The following is a 21,582-nucleotide window of genomic DNA, read 5'->3' on the forward strand; positions in this document are numbered from 1 at the left end:
TACACACACACAAACACACACACAGAGCAGCTTGAGCCAGTACTGGTTTGGTACTTGAGGTGATGTGTTCTCCAACCCCGAGAGGGAAAAAAGCCATCGGCACCATCAACCCCAGCTAAGTAGCTCAGCAACGCTTCCCAAAAGCGAAGGTCCTGGGAGCTGGAAGAGGAGGTGGGTAAAAATGATCCACCAGGATACAACAAAAGTTAAAAGAACTTAAAATTATACACCATATATTTATATATCTTAACAGGCCGCTTATACCACAAAGCACACACACTGCATCTGCTTTTCCCTCTGGGTTTGTGAGGCCAACCGTATGAAATGATGGGATGTTCCCCCCTTCTTCCCCTTCCCCACCCCAAATCCTGCGTGCTGCACAGTGCCTTTCAGACCAAGAACAGGGCTGGAGGTGAGCGAGTGTCTTCTTCCAGTTAAGAACAAAGACATTGGTTTTATTTACAAAAAGGAAAAGAAAAAGAAGAAGAAGGAAAAAAAAAAAAAAGAGGAGAAAAAGTTTCCACACAAAAGCACTACAATGATAACTCCCTTTGGTAAAAAGTGTAATAAATGTCTCCATCGGTCTGTCAGTACTAAGTCTCAAGCCACCTGGTACTATGGTACACAAGAAGCTAGTACAGTTATGCTAGCACATCAAGCATACTTCCTTTAATAAAAAAAACAAAACCAAACAAAACCAAAAAAGCCAAAAAAAGCAACAAAAACAAACAAAAAAAACCCCAAAATTGACAATTTGTACATTTATTTACAAAAAAAAAAAAAAAAAAAGAAAAAAAAAAGAAAAAGAAAAAGAACATGTTAAAATCGTGTTGTTCTCTTGTGTGTGTGTACGGACACGTGTGTGAAAAGCTGGTGCATGGCACTAGGAGAGACTAGTAAACAAGCAGGTACAAAAAATAATCCCCCCCCCCCCCCCCCCCAAAGGAAATACAAACCAAAACCAAACAGTTCCACTGGCACTAGAAAGGACAGACCGATCTGCACGGGGCGAGCCCAGCCTGGAGGGACGAGAGGGAGGTGAGAGAACCCAGGCTCCGCTCTGGAGGTGCCGCCGGGCCACCCCGCGGGAGGGGAAGCCAGTCGGGACAGGCACCTGGGAGGGATTTCGGGACACATCCAAGCGGTTCGGTGCTGGAGAAGCCTCCGGGTCTCTTCCCTCGGTGCTCAGGGCCCGCAGGGAATCAAAGCCTCAACACTGCTGGTGTGTACGAGCTCGTTGCGTTTCTCTGGGATGGCTCAGTTCAGAGAAGGGTCCTTCCCGCCCTCGGGGGGTCCCCACAGGGAATCCCGCTGGTGACAGGGTGTACCAGCCACGCACTAGTCAAGTGGCCATGTTACGGAGATACACAGTGAGGGGAGGAAGGCATCTTCCTCCTTTTCCTTGATGCGCGCACACACACACACCGCTCCCGGGCTCTTCCCTCGCCCCGGGGGGAGGAGCTTTAGGGTGTCTTGAATATCGTGCCGTATTTGACGCGGTACTTGTTAATGCTCACAAAGTGCAGGGTCTCTGTGTCACACGTGGTGGTGCAGGGCACCAACCCCTCCAACCCTTCGCCCATGAGCCATTTGTTTGTCTCAGCTGCCATTTCACGGGGCACGTGCTCCTTGGTCCATTTGTCCACCCAGGCCTGGAACCTCTGGTGCAGCCGCTTGCTCACTCGCTCATGGGACTACAGAAATAGGAACAGGGGTTAAGAAAAGGCAGCATAGGGTCCCCAAACTGTGACACAGCCGAGGGGATCACCAGCCACACACCAGCCCTGGCTAACGGCAGAGGAAAAGCTCTGGTGTCAGCCCCTCTCAGGGCAATGAGAGTGACAGAATGAACTCGCAATTACCAAAAGCTTTAAGCTCTCAGGCTGTGGATACCAAACATGGTGGGAGCCCAGGAGCTGCATGCCCAGCGCTGAGTCCCTTCTGCATTGCCTAAAAGATGCTGCCACCACCTCCTCCTCCTCAAGGCAGAGCCCGGAACAGGCCAGCCCTGCTCTCTTCAGGGGCAGCCTCCAGTTCTCCACAGAGGAGCAAGGTCCCAAGGGAGAGCAAACTCAACATGCTGACATGTGGGGACCTACCTGCTATGAAAAGTTAAGAACCAGATCAGGTCTAAAAGATCTGAGAACCACTCGCTTAAGCAGAAGCATCAGGAGGGCAAAAACTGCTCCCATTGTTGAGTGAGAGCATCTGCTTAAGGAATGCAAGATCCAGGAGAGCTGGTTTAAAGCCATGACTACAGTCATAATTGAAACCAGCAAATATGATTAAGCCTCCAGATGAAAACTTCTGTATTTTGTTATTTGTTTTCTTTTTCTCCCAAAGACTGACTGCATCTCAGGGTTAACTGTGAAAGCCAATAGATCTGTAGTTCAGTGAAGCTTCTTTCTGCAGCTCCTTGAATAGCCGAGGGGCTGTGCTCTATATTTAACAGCTCAATAATTTGATTTATGTTCAGCTTCTCCGTGAAAAACACTGGAGGTTTGTGCCAGCGGAATGGGAGGGATGGGATTAAATCAAACTCCTCAGCATCAGCGTTTCAAGGAGTCACCACTGACAGAAAACACTCTCATCTGGTGCGAATGCCACTTTAACAAAATCACTTTGCACCTAACGAAAAGAACCCATTATTTGTATTTCATTAGCAAGAAACAGATGGCGAGCGGTTGTTTTAGAAGTCTAAATGCATGACTGAAAGGGAGCTGTGAAGGATGATTTACAAGGCAGGAAGCAGGGCACCGCTCCCACTCCCTCAGCTCCCAGTGTTCTCAGTGGTCAGTAGTTTGCTCTGAAAGCAAGTGATTTAATCAAGTGAAAGCAATCTGTGCAGCTGCAGAAGAGACTCCTGCTGACAGAGCCCCAGGTACCTCTGCTTCTGGCTGCTTAAGTCAGTAATTTAGCCTGGATCTGGCAGGTTTCACTTTCTTTTACATTTGAAGCAGCAGCATTCTGCTTAATGTTGTGTTTTAAATAGATTATAATAAACTTAGAGCCAAGGATTGCAAATCTTAAGTCGAAACAGTCACGCTGGAATTGGAGTTTGCTGTTAAAGCTCCCTGCTTTTCCCTACTGCACGGAAATATTCCCGTGGGATGAGACAAGTCACCCAGTGTCAAAGCATTCAGAAGACCAAATCATTCCCCAACTGAATTTGACCAATCTGGAGTCAGGGGCTGCTTTCACCTTGAATAAACCCCAACCTTTACAGCTCAAGAACAACCAAAGAGCAAACACTTCCCTCCCATAGCATCCCAGCCGCCTCCTCCTTGGCACAGAGAACCAAAAGCAAATCTGAGTAACTCTGCTTGCTCCTACCTGCTGAGCTCGCAGCAGAGCGGTCCTCCTGTACATGTAATCCTCTGATTTGATCACGTACACCATCTTATAGGAGTTCAGTTTGAATTTACACTCCAGCTTGTCCAAGCTCTCCACGTTCTCCATGGACTTCTTACTGTTTCCTTCCTTCCCTTCCTTCTCCTGCTGCTCCCGACCGCGCTGACACTTACGGATCCGCCTGAGATTCCTGCAAACCAGAGAACCCCTCTCGGGATTAGTGCTCACCCTCCAGCACACCCAGGCTGGATGCAGGTGGTGGAGCTGTGCTGGCCTCTCAAAAGACTGGGAAACAGCTTGGAACACAACTGCCTGGTGCAGTCATTCAGGCTCAGACCCTTACAATGAGTCAGCCCACTGGGTTTCTCTTATTTCTGAAGTTCTGGCTATTGTGCCATCAACTCCCTGCTCATGAAAAGCCCTGACGTGGCAGCCACTGTTTTGAAGTAGAGGGTTACTATAAGCCAAGGCAGGACTGCCAAAAACCCCATTTGGCGAGCCACCAGCCTTTGCATTAAGATGCAGACGAGACTGAGAGCCCAGCTCTGCCCTCTGAGGCCATCAGGTAGGGTCTGCGGCTCAGCCTGGCCACTCACCTCGGCAGGAAGACTGGTTTCTGGGCCAGGTGCTCCCGGAGCTCAGGGGAGGTAGAATCCGAGTTGACGTACCGCTCCACGTAGTCTGACCAGCGCTGGAAGTGAGCACAGAGCACACGTCAGCCACTGCCTTCCCACCAGCCAACGTGAGGTGGAAGTTAGATACGTGAACACAAGGTCATTTTTGAAGGCTCTGTGCATCTAATCCCCCAAAAGGCAGGTACAGTGTTTCTCTGTATGGTTTTGAGGGCTTTCTAATACAAAATCAAGAAGGATTTGCCTACTCACACCACTGAAAGCTTTATGGCATGTCCTTGATGTTTCTTTATCTTGTGCTAATGGACCACACAACAGTCAACTGGATATCACAGCTCTCTGTACAAGCTGCTCTTACCTCTGCTTCTACAGGGTCATCAGAGTTCTCCTCTTCTGTATCCAGCAGTTCAATGGTTAACTGAACTTGACCTCTGCTCTGAATGAACATCAGCTACAAAGAAAAGGCAGAAGAGGCTTCAGGAGGGGTTTCAGTTAGAAGAAACAACCTCCGCTTCCCACTGGGGCAAAGGGAGAATGAAGCAAGTTGGCATAGTTAGACAGGAAAAATCTGTGCCCTGAGAGCCCAGGGAAAACGCTGCCCAAACTGCACAACCTTTGAGGGACCAAAAGATGGCAAAGCCTTCTGTTCGTTGATGGTTTTGGAGTGCTGCTGGTCCTTCTTCAGCCCCCAGAACAAGTCTGAGGGCAAGGGAAGAGAGATCGTACACACAGGCTTTTATCCAAAGTCCTTGAAGTTGCTCAGAAAGGGCCTGACCACTTCCTGCATTTCAGGCATGGAAGTATGGATTTGATTAGCACAGTGCACTGGGTTTGTTTAGCAACAGATGCAGTCAGCAATGATTTAATGCCCTGTCAGTATTCACAGCTCTCCCCACAGTTAACAAAAAGATTGAGACACAAGAGAAACAGGAGAGCCTGAACTAACAAATGAAAACCAGTGACAGTGAAGCAGTCGATACGGTAACACCCCAAGGATGTTGTGAGGCACAAGGGGCATTCACTGCTGTTCCAGGAAATGTAGTTCTCCTTGAAACTTTATTTCTGAGGGGCCCTTACAGAGGCATTATCCTATGTGCCAAAAGCTGTGTGCTGGGTTTGGCTGGGATGAAGCCAGTTTACTTCATAGTAGGTAGGTTGGGGCTACATTTTGGATTTCATCAGCGAGGAGGATGAAGGTACACAAGGAGTTGGGAAGGGACACAGCCGGGAAGAGTTGACCCGAACTGACCCAAGGGATATCCCACACCATACAGCATAATGCTCAGCATATAAAGCTGGGGGGAGAAGGGAAAGGAAAACATTGGGAGTGATGGTGTTTTGTCTTCCCAAGTCACTGTGATGCGTGATGGAGCCCTGCTGTCCTGAAGTGGCTGCCAATGGGAAGTGGTGAATGAATTCCTTGGTTTGTTTGTTGTGCATGTGCAGCTTCTGCTTTACCTGTTAAGCTGTCCTTATCTCAACCCACGTGTTTTCTCTCTTTTACCCTGTGATTCTCTCCCCATCCCATCGGAGGAGCCAAAAGCAAGTGGCTGTGTGGTTCCAGTCGCCAGTTGGGGTTAAACCCCAACAATGTCTCACCAACACTTTCAACTTCAGAGCAACAGAAAAGTCCTCAGCACCCTTGGATGCTAAACAAGGCTCCTTTGTAAAGGACTGTGCCTCTCCCTTCCTACAAGGCATCCCTCTCACTGCTTGCTGCTTTTATGCCATGGTTCGCAGCCTGGCTTTACCTTGAAGCAGTTCTCCTCTGACATGAGCTGCTCTGCTTTGCGCTGGTAGGCGGCCTCCAGAAGGCTACGAGAAGACTGGGAAGCAAGAAGACCTCCTGTTGCTCCGTTGCTGTTCTCCGACAGGTAGAGGTCTGTTACCTGCACACAGATCTCATCGCTCACTATGTGCTGGAGCTGCAAAAAGGAAGAACATGGGGAAGGTGTTTGTCAGGGAGTCTGCTACATGCCCAGGGGAGGAAGGGCTAGAGCACAGTGACACAGTATATGCCTGCCTCAGCAAGGGGCTGCTGCTGTGGCTGAGGAAAGGGGTGGGCAATTTAGCATCAAATCCTTATTTTACACAAGTTTAAAAATCAAAAGTTGCTCAACTGTCTTTTGAATCCAGTGTCTGCACTGAAAGAGAGGGCTTCTGAAAAGCAGATCCACCCTTCTCAAAGAGGCAAGGCCTTTTCAAGCCTTTCCACTTCCAGCCCCTTGTGTCTTGTTTTTGTTCTTCCGGCTACTAAAAGGCACATGAAGAATTTTTCCCTCGATCACACATTCTTCCTACCAGCCCAATAAAAGGACTAGAGTTTAACAGCCAAAATGAGCTACTCAAACAGGCAGATAAAAGAGACAAAGCTGTTTAGAAGAGGCTGCTCCTATAGCGCTGGTGAAAAGGAAAGAAATTATTTAGATGTCATTTAATTCCTTTTCAGTTAGAGCAAGATTAGCTCTGGAGACACTTTAAAGTGGAATACTTCTATCCTAAAACTTCTGGAAAACAAAAGGAAAACACACACTCAGAGAGGATAGTCTCAATAGTATAAATACAGCAGAAATTGCATTTTCATAGAATCCCAGACTGGTTTGGGTTGGAAGGGGCCCTAAAGCTCATCCAGCTCCAACCCCTGCCACGGGCAGGGACACCTTCCACTGGAGCAGCTTGCTCCAAGCCCCTGTGTCTAACCTGGCCTTGAACACTGCCAGGGATGGGGCAGCCACAGCTTCTCTGGGCACCCTGTGCCAGCGCCTCAGCACCCTCACAGGGAAGAGCTTCTGCCTAAGAGCTCATCTCAGTCTCCCTTCTGGCAGGTTAAAGCCATTCCCCTTGGCCTGTCCCTACAGTCCCTTGTCCCAAGCCCCTCTCCAGGTTTCCTGCAGCCCCTTTAGGCACTGGAGCTGCTCTGAGGTCTCCCCTTCAGGAGCCTTCTCTTGTCCAGGCTGACCCAGCCCAGCTCTCTCAGCCTGGCTCCAGAGCAGAGCTGCTCCAGCCCTTGCAGCATCTCCGTGGCCTCCTCTGGACTCAGAGGAGTCTCTTATCACATCTCTTTACATCAACCTTACAGTAGAGTTAACAAACACCCAGAATTTACCAGCTTACCCCCGAAACTCCCCATTTAGGCATACAACACTCCCTCTCTCCCCTAACAGGCTCTCACTGCAGCCAACATCCCAGCTCCTTTCTCCACCCCGGAGCATCCCCGCTTCAGGTTTTGCTGGCAGTCACCTGTCGAACAATGCTCTGGATCAGCTTGTCCATGGTGAAGGCGATGTAGGCGTGGATGGTGAACATTTCACGCAGGGAGTCCTCGTACTGCGACGAGTCCATGTTCCCATCCAGAAGGTTGCGCACCATGTCCAGGAAGGCCGGGTAATAATCCTCCACATCAATGTCCACTGCAACAGGAGAGAATGTGAGACATGAACACACCACCCCTAGGAAGGGCTGCTTCGAGGTTCGGTCCTCAGACTACCTGTTCAAGTTGAGGAGTTACTGGAATAGGCTTAAATGTGTGTGTTATAGACATTTAGAGTACTTTTAAGGCCACGTGTATTTTCATAATCATATTATAGAAATCACAGACTGGTTTGGGTTGGAAAGGACCTGAAGATCATCCAGTTCCAACCCCTGCCACGCGCACGGACACCTCACACTAGACCATGTCACACTAGACCATGTCACACAAAGCCCTGTCCAACCTGGCCTTGAACACTGCCATGGATGAGGCATTTACCTCTCCTTTGGGCACCCTGTGTCAGTGCCTCACCACCCTCACAGTAAAGAACTTCTTCCTTATATCCAACCTGAACTGCCCCTGTTTAAGCTTGAACCCGCTACCTCTTGTCCTATCACTAGAACCCCTGATGAAGTCATGTGCTTTCCAGTGTAGCCTCCTCTATGAGCTTGTTTACGTCTTTTAGACATCTAAAACTGAAGACACCAAACAAGCCCTGTCAGTGTGTTACTGAAGCATCTTCCTTCCCCAGCTCCCTCCCACCAGAGGCACTCACTGGGCTCCTTCAGTCGCAGCTGGATGGCAGGACTGTCGCTCTTGTCTCGCTTTATGCCCAGCACTTCCCTCTCCCACTCCCTTTCCCGTGTCTCCTCTTCGATCTGACGCTCGGCCTGGGTGCAGATCCTCAGCAGCCTCAAGCACAGGATCTGATGCAGCCGCATGAATATGTACCAGTTGCTGTTCACATAGAAGAGGTTGTAGACCTCATCCATGCCCCGCAGCTTCTGAGCCGTTGTGTTGTTGAACATCAGCTTGGTTTTGGGAGGACTGCCCCCAACACCGTTGTGCTTTTTTGCAGCCCCAGTAGCTTCATCCACATCCATTTCCTCTTCTTCCTCCTCTTCCACATCCGAGAGTTCACCTCGCTGAGCAAACAGCAGGTCTGGAATGAAGTGATACATGATCTGCTTGATTTTGTACTTGTCCTCTTTCTGGATTCCCGTCTGCCGCTTCACATGGTGGATGATGAGAGAAGCAGCATCCTCCAGGATCTGCTTGTCTTCATAGGCTAGTGATAGGTGTGGGCCTGTGGGGACTCCAGCATTGTCTTCTGAAGCCTGCTCTTGCCTCTACAAATGAGAAACACACAGCACAAAGATGAATCCCAAACACTTCTTTCCACCCAAGACCATTTCAGAAAGCTCCAAGAGTGAGTCTGTGCCACCAGCATTGAGCAGTGAGAAACAGGAACTGAAACTGCACTTGCGAAGTGCATAAGCTTGAGGTAAAGGAACTATTGGTGACTGTCTCACCTCATCATAGATGCTTTCAATCTCATTGAGGAGACTCTTTGACCTCAGGACCTTGGTATCATTCTGCTTGAAGTTGATGCCCTGGTGGTCCAAGGATTTCAGGTAATACTTCTCATTCTGCTCTCGCCAGACTTTATTAAATCCTCTCTGGGCTTCTCGCCACTCTTCCTCTTTCATCTTTAATCTGGGATCAAGAAAACAAAGGTGAGTTAAGAGGTCTACTCTGAGCATATAAGGAAAAACTTCTGGCATGCCAGGACAGCTAGAGGGCTTAAGTGTCCTCCCCCCAGCCCCAGGGTCTGCAGAAGGGGTAAGGGCTGAAGAGATGAGAGTGCCAGAGGTAGCCCAGGTGTCTTGGACAACCCCCAGAGAGTCACGTACCTCCAGCTGCTGAAAAGCAGCAGCTTAGTTTGGATGATTAACAAAGTCATTCCCTTGCAGCATGGACATCTGAGCTTCCAGGAATGGACTCCTGAACCTCCACTCAGCAGCTCAAGCAAAGCACCCCTGATGCAGCTTAAGAACCTGGGCAAAGCTGTTACCCAAAGCTCCCAGAGACACAGGACCAACAGCCCCATGGAGGTGAGAAGTGGCCAGGGAGGAGCACCTCCTGCTTACACATCTCAAGCTTCCTCAAGGAGTTGCAGCATCCACTGCCCTTTTTTGACCGAGAAAGGGGAAGCTGACAACAGAAACCAGCCTGGGAACCTGAGGATAACACAGCCACCACAATCTGAAACACAGATTGTGAACCATCACAATCTGAAACAGCCATAGGGTTTGAGACGGGATCAAATTAGCCCTGGAACAACTCACACAGTACACACTTTCCTTGTCTTATACATGATGCTGACACCAGGGAAGAAACAAGGTTTAAGAGGAGACAACAGAAGCTCTCCATCCCTCCAGATGAGCTTCCAGGTTTTTGTTTCAGAAGGGCAATTCCCTCTAAGTGATTATAATACAGCAATAGATGAGAGCATAAAATACACTTCTTAATTTATAGCCTTGTGGAGGTCACAGCCTTTAGGGGCAAAAATTAGGTATTTCTACATCAATCTGACCACATCTGGCACACTCCCCTCAGGTGGAGACCCTGGGCAGGGTGCTAGAGCAGTCAGTACCTTTTCAGTACGATGGGAACAGCCACGGATGGGTTCTTCCGAAGTCCATCAATGATGTCAGCTGCTTTGTCAGCATATATCCTCTGGAGAGCCTTGCGGTGGATCACCTCCGAGGTGCCACCCAGGGTGTTGTCCAGCCGGAATTTGGCCTGCTCCTCAGCAGACAAGCGCGAGAGTTTCTTCTGGATTGCCTCAAGGACACGGATCGTTGCCAGGTTGGTCTCCAAGACAACATCCAGCTGCAGGGAACGGTGCATTAGCCATCACTGAACAGACAAAACAGGACACTTCACAGAGGCTAATGTTGAAGTGACGTGAAACAAGAAGCCGGGCATGTTTAACAGGGTGTACTCGAGCAGTGCTTCCCATGTTTGGCTGCTCTAAAATAATCCCATTCTATTTTATCTGCTACCTAGGTAATATTGCCTGAGAATTTAAAGGCTACCAGAACGATACTGTTTGGAAATTACATTTTCCACCTGGGAATAGAACACAATTGACAGTTACTCTACAAAAAGACGCCCCAAATCTGAGTGTATTCAGGCAGTTGCAGAGTTAACTTCCACTTCAAGATGTCAATCATTTAACATCCTGCACGTATTGCTTTTCAGATTACTACAGGGGAATGCACGCTCTCATGTACGATGTGGTCAGTGAGAATGGAAAAGATGCATCGATTACATGCTGACCATTGAACAATTTCATCTGGAGCAGTGTGAGGGAGCTCTGCGCACGAAGTGAGGGGCAGGGGTGGCAGCTTGGAGATGCTTCTTGCATTAAGAGAACACAAGCTTTTATGCCAAAAAACGCATGACAGGCATAATAAAAACAGATTTGGGCTATGAGTAAGGGCAGAATTATATCAAGATCATTACCTGTTTGCAGCTTGCCAAGACGTGAATCTAGAAAAACCAACTTACCTCAAAACGCTCATCCTCGCACCTGTAGATGTGCTCTTCGTATTGCGTCTTCTTGGAGCTCACAAATGTGGAGTCTTCAGACCAGGATGGGAAGGATACCCAAGTGTCATTCAAAACCTTGGAGGAAGACAGCGGAAACAAGAGTAATGGATCTAATTTGCCCACTGGAAACATTCTGTGCCCCTTCCAAATCCACACAGCCACCTCCAACAGCGAGAACTGAACCATGGAGGCAGCCTGAAAAACTCATTAGCTGGAGCTGGGAGGAAACACTTGCAAAGGCAGGGAAAAAGAAAGGTGAAAGGAGCTTTTCTGTCCCTTCAGATTAGTCAGCTGCAAGCAGCTGGTTCATGGCGTGTGTGATTCACCATCACCGTTCCCGGGTGGTCACCGCGTCAGGTCTGATTGTCAGACACTACGTGGTTTCTGCCTCCAAATAAGGCTAATTTGCAGTAGAAATCCATACCCCAGCAACCCCTTTCCTGACAAAGCAGCTGAGCACCTGCAGCTTTCACCACCTCCAAAACAGGAACAGAACATTCAAAACCAACCTCAACAAAGCCAAAGGCAAAGACACAAGGATTTTGGCAGGCAGGCTTGAAAGTCAGGCCCTTCTTAAACCCAAAGCCTGAGCGACTGAGTCATTGGATTCTCACAGGAAGAGAAGTTTGGAGCTGCATCACATAAGACACTTTTGAGAGACGTGTTAGGACTTAGATGAGAAGCTTGCAACCCTCTTTTCCCCAGGTTGTTTTCACTATCCTGCCCCCACTCCAGCTGAACACCTTTCACCACTGCTAACTGCATGACTTGAACGCCCACATTTGTCCTCCTCATCTCTCAAGGAGCGTAAGAACACAAAACCTGTGATGTTCCCGAACAGCATCCCCTCGCTATTTGTGGTCTGCAAGCACCCAGGGAAGGGAAGGATTGCTGGGGCTCTCCCCTCCTCCAGTGAATGCTCTTAAGCAGCATGTTTATTAACTGGCCTTCAGCAAGAGTCCTGCTCACTCACCTCTAAAACATCACCTTCCACACCAGTGAAGGAACAGGACCAGCCAGTACCATCCCCAGTTTGAGCAAAGGGCCATTACAACACATCAAAGGGCTCAATGAGTACATCTGATCCTGCAGGAGACCAGCTTTGACTCTTGACCAAGAAGGCCAGCTCCCTGTAGGGAGCCTATTTCCCGAAGCAATGCACTGCTTCTCAAGACAAGAGGTCATTTTAGCATTCCAGGTAGAAAGAAGCAGCATGTGAGGGAGACTTGTCTACAGAAAACATGATTTTCTTTTCAAGTTGGACTAGAGACAACTCTGAAGCAGACCAGAGGAAACTGGGGTAAAAATGTAGCCATAATCTTGAATTACATATCACCCTGTAAAAGATCCCTGAGATCACAGTAAGACCACACAGAAAATTAGTTCTGTCATTTCCTACTTTGTGTGTAAGTCTGTAATCTTAATGTTCTTCTCACATAGGTAACAGAGTTACCTAAACCATCATACACATCTAATGCCCCTACATTTGATATAAGTGGCTAAAGATCACGACTATTCAGTGGGGTTTTTTCCAGCTGCTCCCCAGCCCTTTCAGAAGCACCGCTGGGGAAGAGCTAATGCCAACCATCAAAGCTACGTGGGGATCGCAACTCCCAGCCAGCTTCCAGCATAACCCATTCCTAGACTCACACCTCGCCCTGTGCAACAGCTTCTGGACAGGATCCAGGTGCTGGCAGGAGTGCCAAGTGCTCCCTCGCCACCAGGAACACCACTCACTTTCGGTGCGCTCACCTTGGGTTCTGACACGTACCATGGTGATCCTGAGCCAGGACATGGGTGCAAGAGTAGCAGGGCTCAGCTCAGTGTAAAGCAAGCAGCAGCACAACTCTGCTGCACAAGAGCAGACGTGCCCTAACATCCCCAGGAAGCTCTTCAGCATCCCATAGTAATGCAAAATAAATCCCTCATCCTGTTCTCTTCCACTCGTCCTTGCTCCATCCCTTCAAGAAGAGCATCTTACCTCTTTGCACAGTGGAGTCCGCCCCGTGCACTTGGGTTGCTGGTAGCTCTTGGGTAAGGCTCGGTAGCTGGAGCCCAGTCTTTTACAGGAGGCATAGTCTATCTCCATGGCAATCCCCTCGGTAGCCCGCTCCTTTGGATACGTCTCCATGTGAACAGACTCTTTATACCCCAGAAAGTTTTTAAACCAAGTGAACAATTCTGGGAATTTCCTGAAAATAAAATGAATGAAGTGAAAAAACTGGCTAAGTAGAAATCAAGCGGTGCTGAGCTGTGATGCTGAGCCTAGAATTGATTGTTACAACCAGACTGTGTCCAAGAAGATCCTCTGAATTATAAGTCTGGTGAGTGAGGACCCTTCTCTGCTCAATCCCACTTCCGCAGAGCCTGATCAAACAGGAATCATGGAATGGTTCGGGTTGGAAGGGAATTTAAAGATCACCTAGTTCCAAGCCCCCTGCCATGGGCAAGGACACTGAGTTTGTTGATCAGGTGGTGGACTGCTCTCAGTGCAACTAAGGTGCTTTAGGATTACCCCTTCATACTGACAGGGATGCAGACAAGCACTGATACAGCCCCCATGTGCCTCGTGGGTACAGTCCCCACAAGACAAGTGACAAGGAAGAGCAGCCAAAGCTGTCACTGCAGGGGCAGCACTCGCTGCAAGGTCACATCTGGGTCTCCCAATGTACCCCAGCAGCAAAGGCAAGCCAGGGTCCTAGCTGTTTGCAAATGTTTTTAACCTTAAATCAGACCTTCCCTTTCCCAAAGCGGCAAGAGGAAACTGAGAAGTGATTCTCTGACTGCATGGCAAGAAGGTTCAGTGCTGAGCAATTGCTTCAACCAGCGCTGCCTCCCCACACTACACATGCTAGCACAAATAATGAGGAAGCCTTTGCCTGCAAGGCCCAAGTGTGCTTGTTTGTAGAGAAAAGCTTTCTGAAGAATTTATTAGTCTAAAATACTGCATATATTCAACTCCTCTTATCTCATGTAAAGCTCCAGCAATATGAGGAATTGAACCTGGTACTGAAGCTAACTGAATCACTGCTCATTTATTGCCTTTTCATTACATGACAGACAGTAACGTCTGCCTCCAGAATAAGAAAACTATGTTATACCTTTCCCAATACAGACATTCACTCTTACAGCTGGGAGCACAGACACTAGATGGGAGAAATCCAGGGGTTTCTGTCAAATATTTCACCTTTCCTAGCTACAGGTGGCATCCTGCTGACGCCTGACCAATTCCAGTGGAGCTATGGAGGGAGTGGAAGCTCCTTGGGGCAGTTCCTTTGCACAGCAGCTAGTGTAATGGGGTCCTGAACCCAATTTATGTTGCTATTGCCTCCTCCCTTAGAACCAAGAACTCAATTCACAAGAAGAAGGAACATTAATCTTGCTGCCCAAAGTCGATGGGAGGCTATTCGTTTGGTTTAGCTGATTAATACAGACTTGCTCTCTACACTACTGGCAATTACGGAAGTCTTCATTCCTATTTAAGCTATAATATTCCTGACCACTTTTTTTTTGCTTCGCAACAGAATTCAACTGCTTTCTGGATATTTTTGTGGGTTTGTATCAGTGCTCTTTTTAAGAGGACACTTCCTATGTAACTAGACAGTCAAATCTATTCTCAAATGAAATAATTCACGATTGCAGAGCAAGAGACTGCAGTAACAGGATGCTAAATAATTCTCTTTGCTCTTCTGAGAAAGGAAGACACAGCAAGCAGCACCAGCAATGCTCCTGAACGCTGCCTGCATGCCAAGACACAGCTGGGAATCCTGCTCACCTCCTCTTGGACAAGGAATGGAAAAGGGTGGCATAGACAAGCGTAAAGTTGGACAGAAAACTGAAACAGGGCCCTTATAACCCTGCTCCAATAAAGGTAAAGTCTGAAAGCCTAAAGCATGTGGCACCAGCACAGTGAAGGGCTTCCAAGAACTACCAGTACTTTCCTGCTCATACAGCAGCACATGGTACCTCATCACGTACACTTGTGATGCTAAGGCTGAGCTGGAGGCAACAGAAGATGAGAGAACGTGCTGCTAACTTGTGCAGTCATTTAGTGGACAGACATTAAGCAGTGGCAGTCTACCCATGTAAAAGTCAAGCCAAGCAGCCACAGAGGAAGCTGCAACTCAGGACTCCATCTCAGGTGTGCTTTGTGGTCCAGGAAACCATCACCCAGCTCTCAGAGATCCTCCAGATCCTCCTCTGTGCCACCCAACCACACAAGATCATAGAATCATAGAAGAGTTACACTTGGAAAGGACCTTGAGATCATCTAGTTCCAACCCCCCTGCCATGGGCAGGGACACCTCACACTAAACCATGCCACCCAAGGCCTCATCCAACCTGGCCTTGAACACCGCCAAGGATGGAGCATTCACAACCTCCCTGGGCAACCCATTCCAGTGCCTCACCACCCTCACAGTAAAGAATTTCTTCCCTATATCCAGTCTAAACTTCCCCTGTTTCAGTTTGAACCCGTTACCCCTTGTCCTGTCACTACAGTCCCTGATGAAGAGTCCCTCCACAGCATCCTTGTAGGCCCCCTTCAGATACTGGAAGGCTCCTATGAGGTCTCCATGCAGCTTCTCTTCTCCAGGCTGAACAGCCCCAACTTTCTCAGCCATTCCCCTGAATGACCACAAAGGTTAGTTCTTGTTTCCTGGCTCCACAACAGAAACAGAGCACGTGGCTTAAACTTCCCTGCACTTACCCCAGGAACGGAGAGACGAGCTGCACGAGCTCAGCCCGGGAGATGACCTCCTGGTTGAAAATAACCAGGCAGCGCAGGAAGTTCTCGTATGCTTCTGTGCTCCGCAGAGCTTTGCGGACCTGCCAGAGAGCAGGGAAGAGGAAAACAGTTGCTGTTAGGGTGAGATCAAGCTGTGGATGCTATCACTGGCCAGGAGGACCTGGATTCAACACTGTGTTTCCCACCGATGCACAGAGATTACACATGGAACCAGAACACAGAGTGGGTTCAACAGAGACTAACTTGTCTCGTACACATGGTCAGGCAGGCAGGTACTGATGTGAGCTATCCCCATGCTGGGCATGCCCTGCAACATCAGCACCCAGTGCTCTACTCTGGAGAAAGGAGCTGCAAGTGAAGAATGAAATCCCTCAAAGAACCCCCTAACAGCTATGTTAGGAAATGCTGGGATTGTGGATAACATCAGTTATAGCTGCAGTGCCACAAACCCACCCAGGCTGCTTTTAAACACCAGAGAATATTGCAAGTAGGGTGTAGGGTTATGCCCTGGGTAACATTGCTCCAGCTTCTGCCTGTGTTAACAGCTTGGGTTATCACAGAGAAGCCAGCTCCTGCAACCCATATTTTCACAGCACGAGGAAACCAGACGATTCATCCCAACACCATTACCTTTCCCAGGAGAGCAGTTACCATCTACACATCAGATGGAGATCTATCATCATTAAGGTATTTGGCATTACAGTTACAATTCCACAGCAGGGATTTCTAGGTTTACTCATGTCAACACCTACACAACAGGCTGGTTCCCAGTTTCCATTAGCTGACCTACAGCATGCTGCAAAATGCACCCCATCATCAGACAGCAACCAAGACTTCCACTGACTCATGAATATTATTTAAAAGGCTTGTTTAAGTTCACTGTAGAGTCCCCTCTGAGCCATAAGGAAATGTAGGGACAGCTTAGGGAAGGCAACAAGGAAACATCCCCCATATCCATCTCTTGTTCCATGTGGTAAACCAGCAACAGGTAACACTGTGCAACTAATTAGATTCAGCTCTCAGGGACAAAACCAAACCCAATGTCAATGGGAATCAGCTGCTTTGTAAACTGAGCTCCCATACTGCAGGTACTGGGGTTTTATAAAGGTGGAAAGAAAATACCCACATACAAAAGATCAACAGACCTTTCAACAAACCCAATGGATTTGATTAGGAGGGTGCAAAATACATCTGAGGTCAAGCTGAGAAACATTATCAGGGTTGCATATATGTCACAAACTGGGTGTATACACCCCGAGAACATAAATCAGTGATGTGAGATGGCTTTCTCTGCATCTCGCTTCTCACCTTCTCGAAGAAGAGAGATTCTGTCCCCACACCATGTTTGCTGGCTTCTGCCAACGACTGGTCTTTTAAACCAAGCAGCTTCGGTTTCTTCTGTTAACAAAAAGAAAGGCAAGAGGGGGAAAAAGAAGGGGTTTTCAGCAGAGCACATTGCCATATTTTGATTATCTGTCCCACAAAGGTGCTGGCTTCCTGACCCCACCATCTGCTCTCAAACCCAAGAAAGGTGGCTTCTTGTTCTGGAAGGGAACTGGCAGGAAAGCGCGTGTCACAAGTTAATCTCTCCAAGGTTAATCAGTAGCACAGAACTCCCAATATTTTTAATACACTGTTGTATCCTGTTCCGTATCCAGCTGGCTGCAACAGTCACACTACAGTCTATCTCCTTTTTCCAAGTACTTTGTGAAATGACCAACACAAATCTGTTTTTTCCTGCCCCTTATCCAGTTCTTTTAAGTCTTACACCTCCCTAACATACCCTGTTTCTTTTCCTCTCTTTATTCCACTACAAGATCCTTTATTTTCCCCATACCAGCATCTCCAAAAGGCCAAAAGCTGCCTCCAGAACGTGTTTTACTTTGCTGCCTTTTATTTGAAGAGGAGAAAAGGGCAGAAGAGGAAGTAAATCACTGGAATTAAATGATACTGTTATGCCTGCTAATGCTTTTTATCACAAAGCAAGACACACCACCTTCAAATAAAGCAGGCAAACTTCTCCTCAATGCACAAACACTAAGCCACCTGGCCACAGGGCAACTTTTATGACGCTACAAAGCCTTGCTCTCTCAAAACGTGCATCGTTTGAAAAGGGCAAACTCTGCTAAGAGAATAATCATCCATCATTGTACTATCAGCTTTATCACAGGGAAGACGAGCAAATGTGATTCCTCTGCATCTGCTCGAAGTTCTGCTACAACAAAGCTGACAGGCACCTTTATCGTTCCTTCCCTTATCTCCCCACATGCCTTGGAAACATCACTACAAATTTGGACCGATTTATTTTGTGCCTTTACTGAGACTTTTGCCTCCATACCCCACATCTCCCCCTCACCACCAAACACTGCTTTATTCACCAACAAAACTATCCCCTCACATTCTGCAGTGTCCTAATAAAGTGGGGAAAGCCCTGTTTCCCCCCAAGCCCAACAGTTACTTTTCCCCAGCACAGTAACTATTACCACCCTCAGGTACAGATAATACCACCAGTCTGTGAAAAACAGAGACAAAGCCTTGGCTTTGAAACAAAGACTTCAGAAAGCTTCCTATAAAGTCAGGTACTAGTTTCTGTGTTGTCAAGCTGCAGTCTGTGCCACAAAGATCCCAAAAACCTTTGTCACACCCTCCTGGGAACACCAGGGCTGCTGCATGAGCAGCACATACTCTTACCTTCACCGGAGGAGTTGCCCCAGTTCCCGAGTGCCGTCGGATCTGACAGCCATTCTGGTTGGGTCTTTGCTGTTTGTTGTTGAGCTGTGGCTTCTTCACCGTGCCACCGTGATCATTTCTTACGGATTCCACCTTCTCTGCAGTTGTCTTACTCAATAGCTTATTTAGAGACAAACCCATAAGACCATTAGAGCCGAGTTCCACTCATCCAGGCAAAAAAATGTGCCTGCTCCCCCTAACTTTAGACGACCAGTGTATTTTACTGCACTTACTGCAGTCTTAGAACAACCCTTTCAGGCAAAGAAATTGTATTTAGAAGACAAGTTATGGCCAGGAAACACAATATATATCACCCTGACCCCACTCCCAGGAAATAAAATTGTAGAATCAGTGAGGTTGGAAAAGCCCTTTAAGCTCATCCAGTCCAACCACTGCCCAGCACTGCCAAGGCCACCACTAACCCATGGCACTGAGGCCTCATCTCCACGCTGTGTGAACACTTGCAGGGACGGTGACTCCAGCCCTGCCCTGGGCAGCCTGTTCCAATGCCTGAGCACCCTTTGGGGGAGGAATTGTTCCTCAGCTCCATCTAAACCTGCCCTGGTGCAGCTTGAGGCCGGTTCCTCTTGTCCCATCCCTTGTTCCTTGGGAGCAGATCCCAGCCCCCTCCTGGCTCCATGCTCCTGTCAGGCACTTGTAGAGAGCGATCAGGTCCCCCTGAGCCTTCTCTTCTCCAGACTAAACCCTCCCAGGTGCCTCAGCCATTCTTCACCACACTTGTGCTCCAGGCCCTTCACCAGCCCTTCTCTGGACCTGCTCCAGCACCTCAGTGTCAAAAGATCACTCCAAGAACACCCCAAGAAACAAAGAGCAAAAGCGTGTTTTTCTACATACACAACAGTTCTTCACTAGGTATCTCGGTTCCAAGTTGATCCCCAAGATGACTTACCACAGAGCTGTTGGCATCAGGCAGGAACTGCCCGAACTCCGAGAGCAGATCCTCCTGGTTCTTGAAGAGGCGAGCCACCTGTGCGTACACCTCCTGCTCGGTCAGCGCCGGTGTGTAGTTACCTCCTGCCTCCTTGGCATTGCGCTGCTCTTTCTGCCACAGGAAAAGAGCAGAAGCATCAGAAGAATGGATGCATAAACTAGTGAAGGGACAAAGGGGAAAAAAAACCCCAAACCTTCAGTGATATAAAGAACAAAACATCAAAGATCTTAGCATCTTACTGTATTGGTACGATATTAGTATGCTACATTAACAGTATGATTCTTGTACACACTAAATATATATATGCTTATATATACTACACACCCATCTGGCCCTGGATTAGTAGCACACTAAGTGGTTTCTTTACTTTTAGCACAGTACTACGCAAGAATTCCTAGCTTTCTAGCTAGTACTAAAAGACCCGAACGCAAGTCTTGGACAGACACAGCTAGCTCCCCATGGCAAAGAAAGAGAAATAACCATGCACATACTCAAATATGCACTGTTAACACTCACCTGATATGTATGGAGGATCTCCAGGAAGGCTTTGTAGATGTCTGGCTGGCCCTGGAACCGATTCTTGATCTTGTTGACATAGTTGATGGCATGATTAAACTCAACGGGCTGATTGTTCTGCAGGGATGGGGTGGTGCCCAGAGAGATTGTCACAGGCGTGTGAGGTTGGACCGGTGGCGAGCGTGGTGATGCGTATGGTGGAATCGGGGGAGTTTGCTGGCTGGCAGGGGTATGTGCCTGCAGCTGGGATGGCTGAGAAGAAAAGAAGCCATGTTAGGAATTAGCAGATTCCTTTATGTTTGGAATAAAGGCACTTTTACTCCACTGACAGACCATATCCAAAGGAAACAACTCAGCATATAACTGTATCCGATGCCAACGGTGGAACAACATGGGTTCAACACATACCTCTGAGCTGGAATATATCATCCTACAAGGATGCTGGGGAGGGACTCTTCGCCAGGGATTGTAGTGATAGGACAAGGGGTAAAAGGTTAAAACTTAAACAGGGGAAGTTTAGATTGGATCTAAGGAAGAAATTCTTTACTGTGAGGGTGGTGAGGCACTGGAATGGGTTGCCCAGGGAAGTTGTGAATGCTCCATCCCTGGCGGTGTTCAAGGCCAGGTTGAACAGAATGAGGTGTCCCTGCCCATGGCAGGGGGTTGGAACTGTATGATCTTAAGGTCCTTTCCAACCCTAACTATTCTATGATTCTATGATTCTAAGTGGATGAAATCTGCTACCACATCCAGTCAACCAGCCTCCTCCCTGCATGACTTTTACTGCACTTCCTTGAAAGAATGGTCCTTTTTAACTGCTACTGACAAGTATTGACTTTGCAGGTCTAGAGAATGTCACCATTATCTTTCACAAGCTGAATATTTCCTAGTAGCTGTCCAAGCATGGATTGCTTCGACAAAAACTGTAACAAAACTGTAACAGCAGTTTCTGCTGCTGTTAGGAGATCCTGCCTTGCTTACCTACAACTTCACCTGCCTGGTAAGGAAATCTCACCTCATCATCTCCCCTGGCCCTCAGGTTCATTTGAAGGTTTCAGCAAAAACAGTTGAACTTTTTGCATATCAATGGGGACAAAAGCACATAGCCCCTGGGGATGAGGAAGAGACTGCTACCTGTTCCCTGAGAGTACCTACTCCTTCACTCCTTCTTTGGCAAAAGCCATGAAATCTGGTACAGGGAAGTTCATTCTGGATCACCTTAGCTTTGCAAAGCTTTTGGCATGCTTTTGTTTGCTCTTTCTGAACAGGAGGTGGCAAGTCCCACCAATGTTTGTTTAGAGATCATCTAATCACCACACTTTCAATCCTGCTGCTTTCTAACTGCATGTTCCCCCATTTTGTTTCCCTCTTTTCCAGCCAGTTGTTAACTAACTGTACAGTTCAGAGATTAACCCTTGAATCTTTGGGGATTCTCTCCCCCACTAAGGCTCTCAAATCTTTCCCAATTTTGAGGCTAAAATACATGGTATTTAATCTAGACTAAGTTCCTTCAATGCCTATTATCCTGTTTTGTATCTGGATTACAACTAAAACAAAGTTATTGAAAGGTCTGTTTCAGGTGCACAAACCAACAGCTAAAGGCAACATCATGTCATCTTGCCTGAACTCTTGCACTTGGGATTTTCCCCAATAACTCCTGCACCCATCCAGCTGATGCTGAGCCAGTCTTTCACAAGTGTAAAAGTAATTTACACTTTAAGCAATGCAGAATCTACCAAGTAACTAATGAATTAATTGCCCCAAGCATTTGAAACCACACACACAC

The 21,582-nt window shown here is 47.9% G+C and overlaps 1 protein-coding gene across 1 annotated transcript in view; it reads right to left on the bottom strand.

Moving 5' to 3' along the window:
* Nucleotides 1-30: 30 nt before the first annotated feature.
* The window catches only part of SIN3A (SIN3 transcription regulator family member A), a 34,245-nt gene continuing 12,693 nt past the window's right edge, over nt 31-21,582 (bottom strand). The window contains exons 6-21 of the mRNA XM_080626309.1: nt 19,797-20,048; nt 19,239-19,391; nt 18,290-18,448; nt 16,907-16,996; nt 15,560-15,678; nt 12,833-13,043; nt 10,810-10,926; nt 9,890-10,128; nt 8,766-8,949; nt 8,009-8,582; nt 7,224-7,393; nt 5,735-5,908; nt 4,342-4,434; nt 3,948-4,042; nt 3,334-3,541; nt 31-1,694 (exon numbers count right to left, since the gene is read on the bottom strand). Of these exons, the coding sequence (XP_080482435.1) occupies nt 1,464-1,694; nt 3,334-3,541; nt 3,948-4,042; nt 4,342-4,434; nt 5,735-5,908; nt 7,224-7,393; nt 8,009-8,582; nt 8,766-8,949; nt 9,890-10,128; nt 10,810-10,926; nt 12,833-13,043; nt 15,560-15,678; nt 16,907-16,996; nt 18,290-18,448; nt 19,239-19,391; nt 19,797-20,048 (3,069 nt within the window). The 3' untranslated portion in view covers nt 31-1,463. The remainder of the gene's footprint in view (nt 1,695-3,333; nt 3,542-3,947; nt 4,043-4,341; nt 4,435-5,734; nt 5,909-7,223; nt 7,394-8,008; nt 8,583-8,765; nt 8,950-9,889; nt 10,129-10,809; nt 10,927-12,832; nt 13,044-15,559; nt 15,679-16,906; nt 16,997-18,289; nt 18,449-19,238; nt 19,392-19,796; nt 20,049-21,582) is intronic.

This window comes from Psittacula echo, assembly GCF_963264785.1.
Source record: "Psittacula echo genome assembly, chromosome: 10".
Taxonomy (NCBI): domain Eukaryota; kingdom Metazoa; phylum Chordata; class Aves; order Psittaciformes; family Psittacidae; genus Psittacula; species Psittacula echo.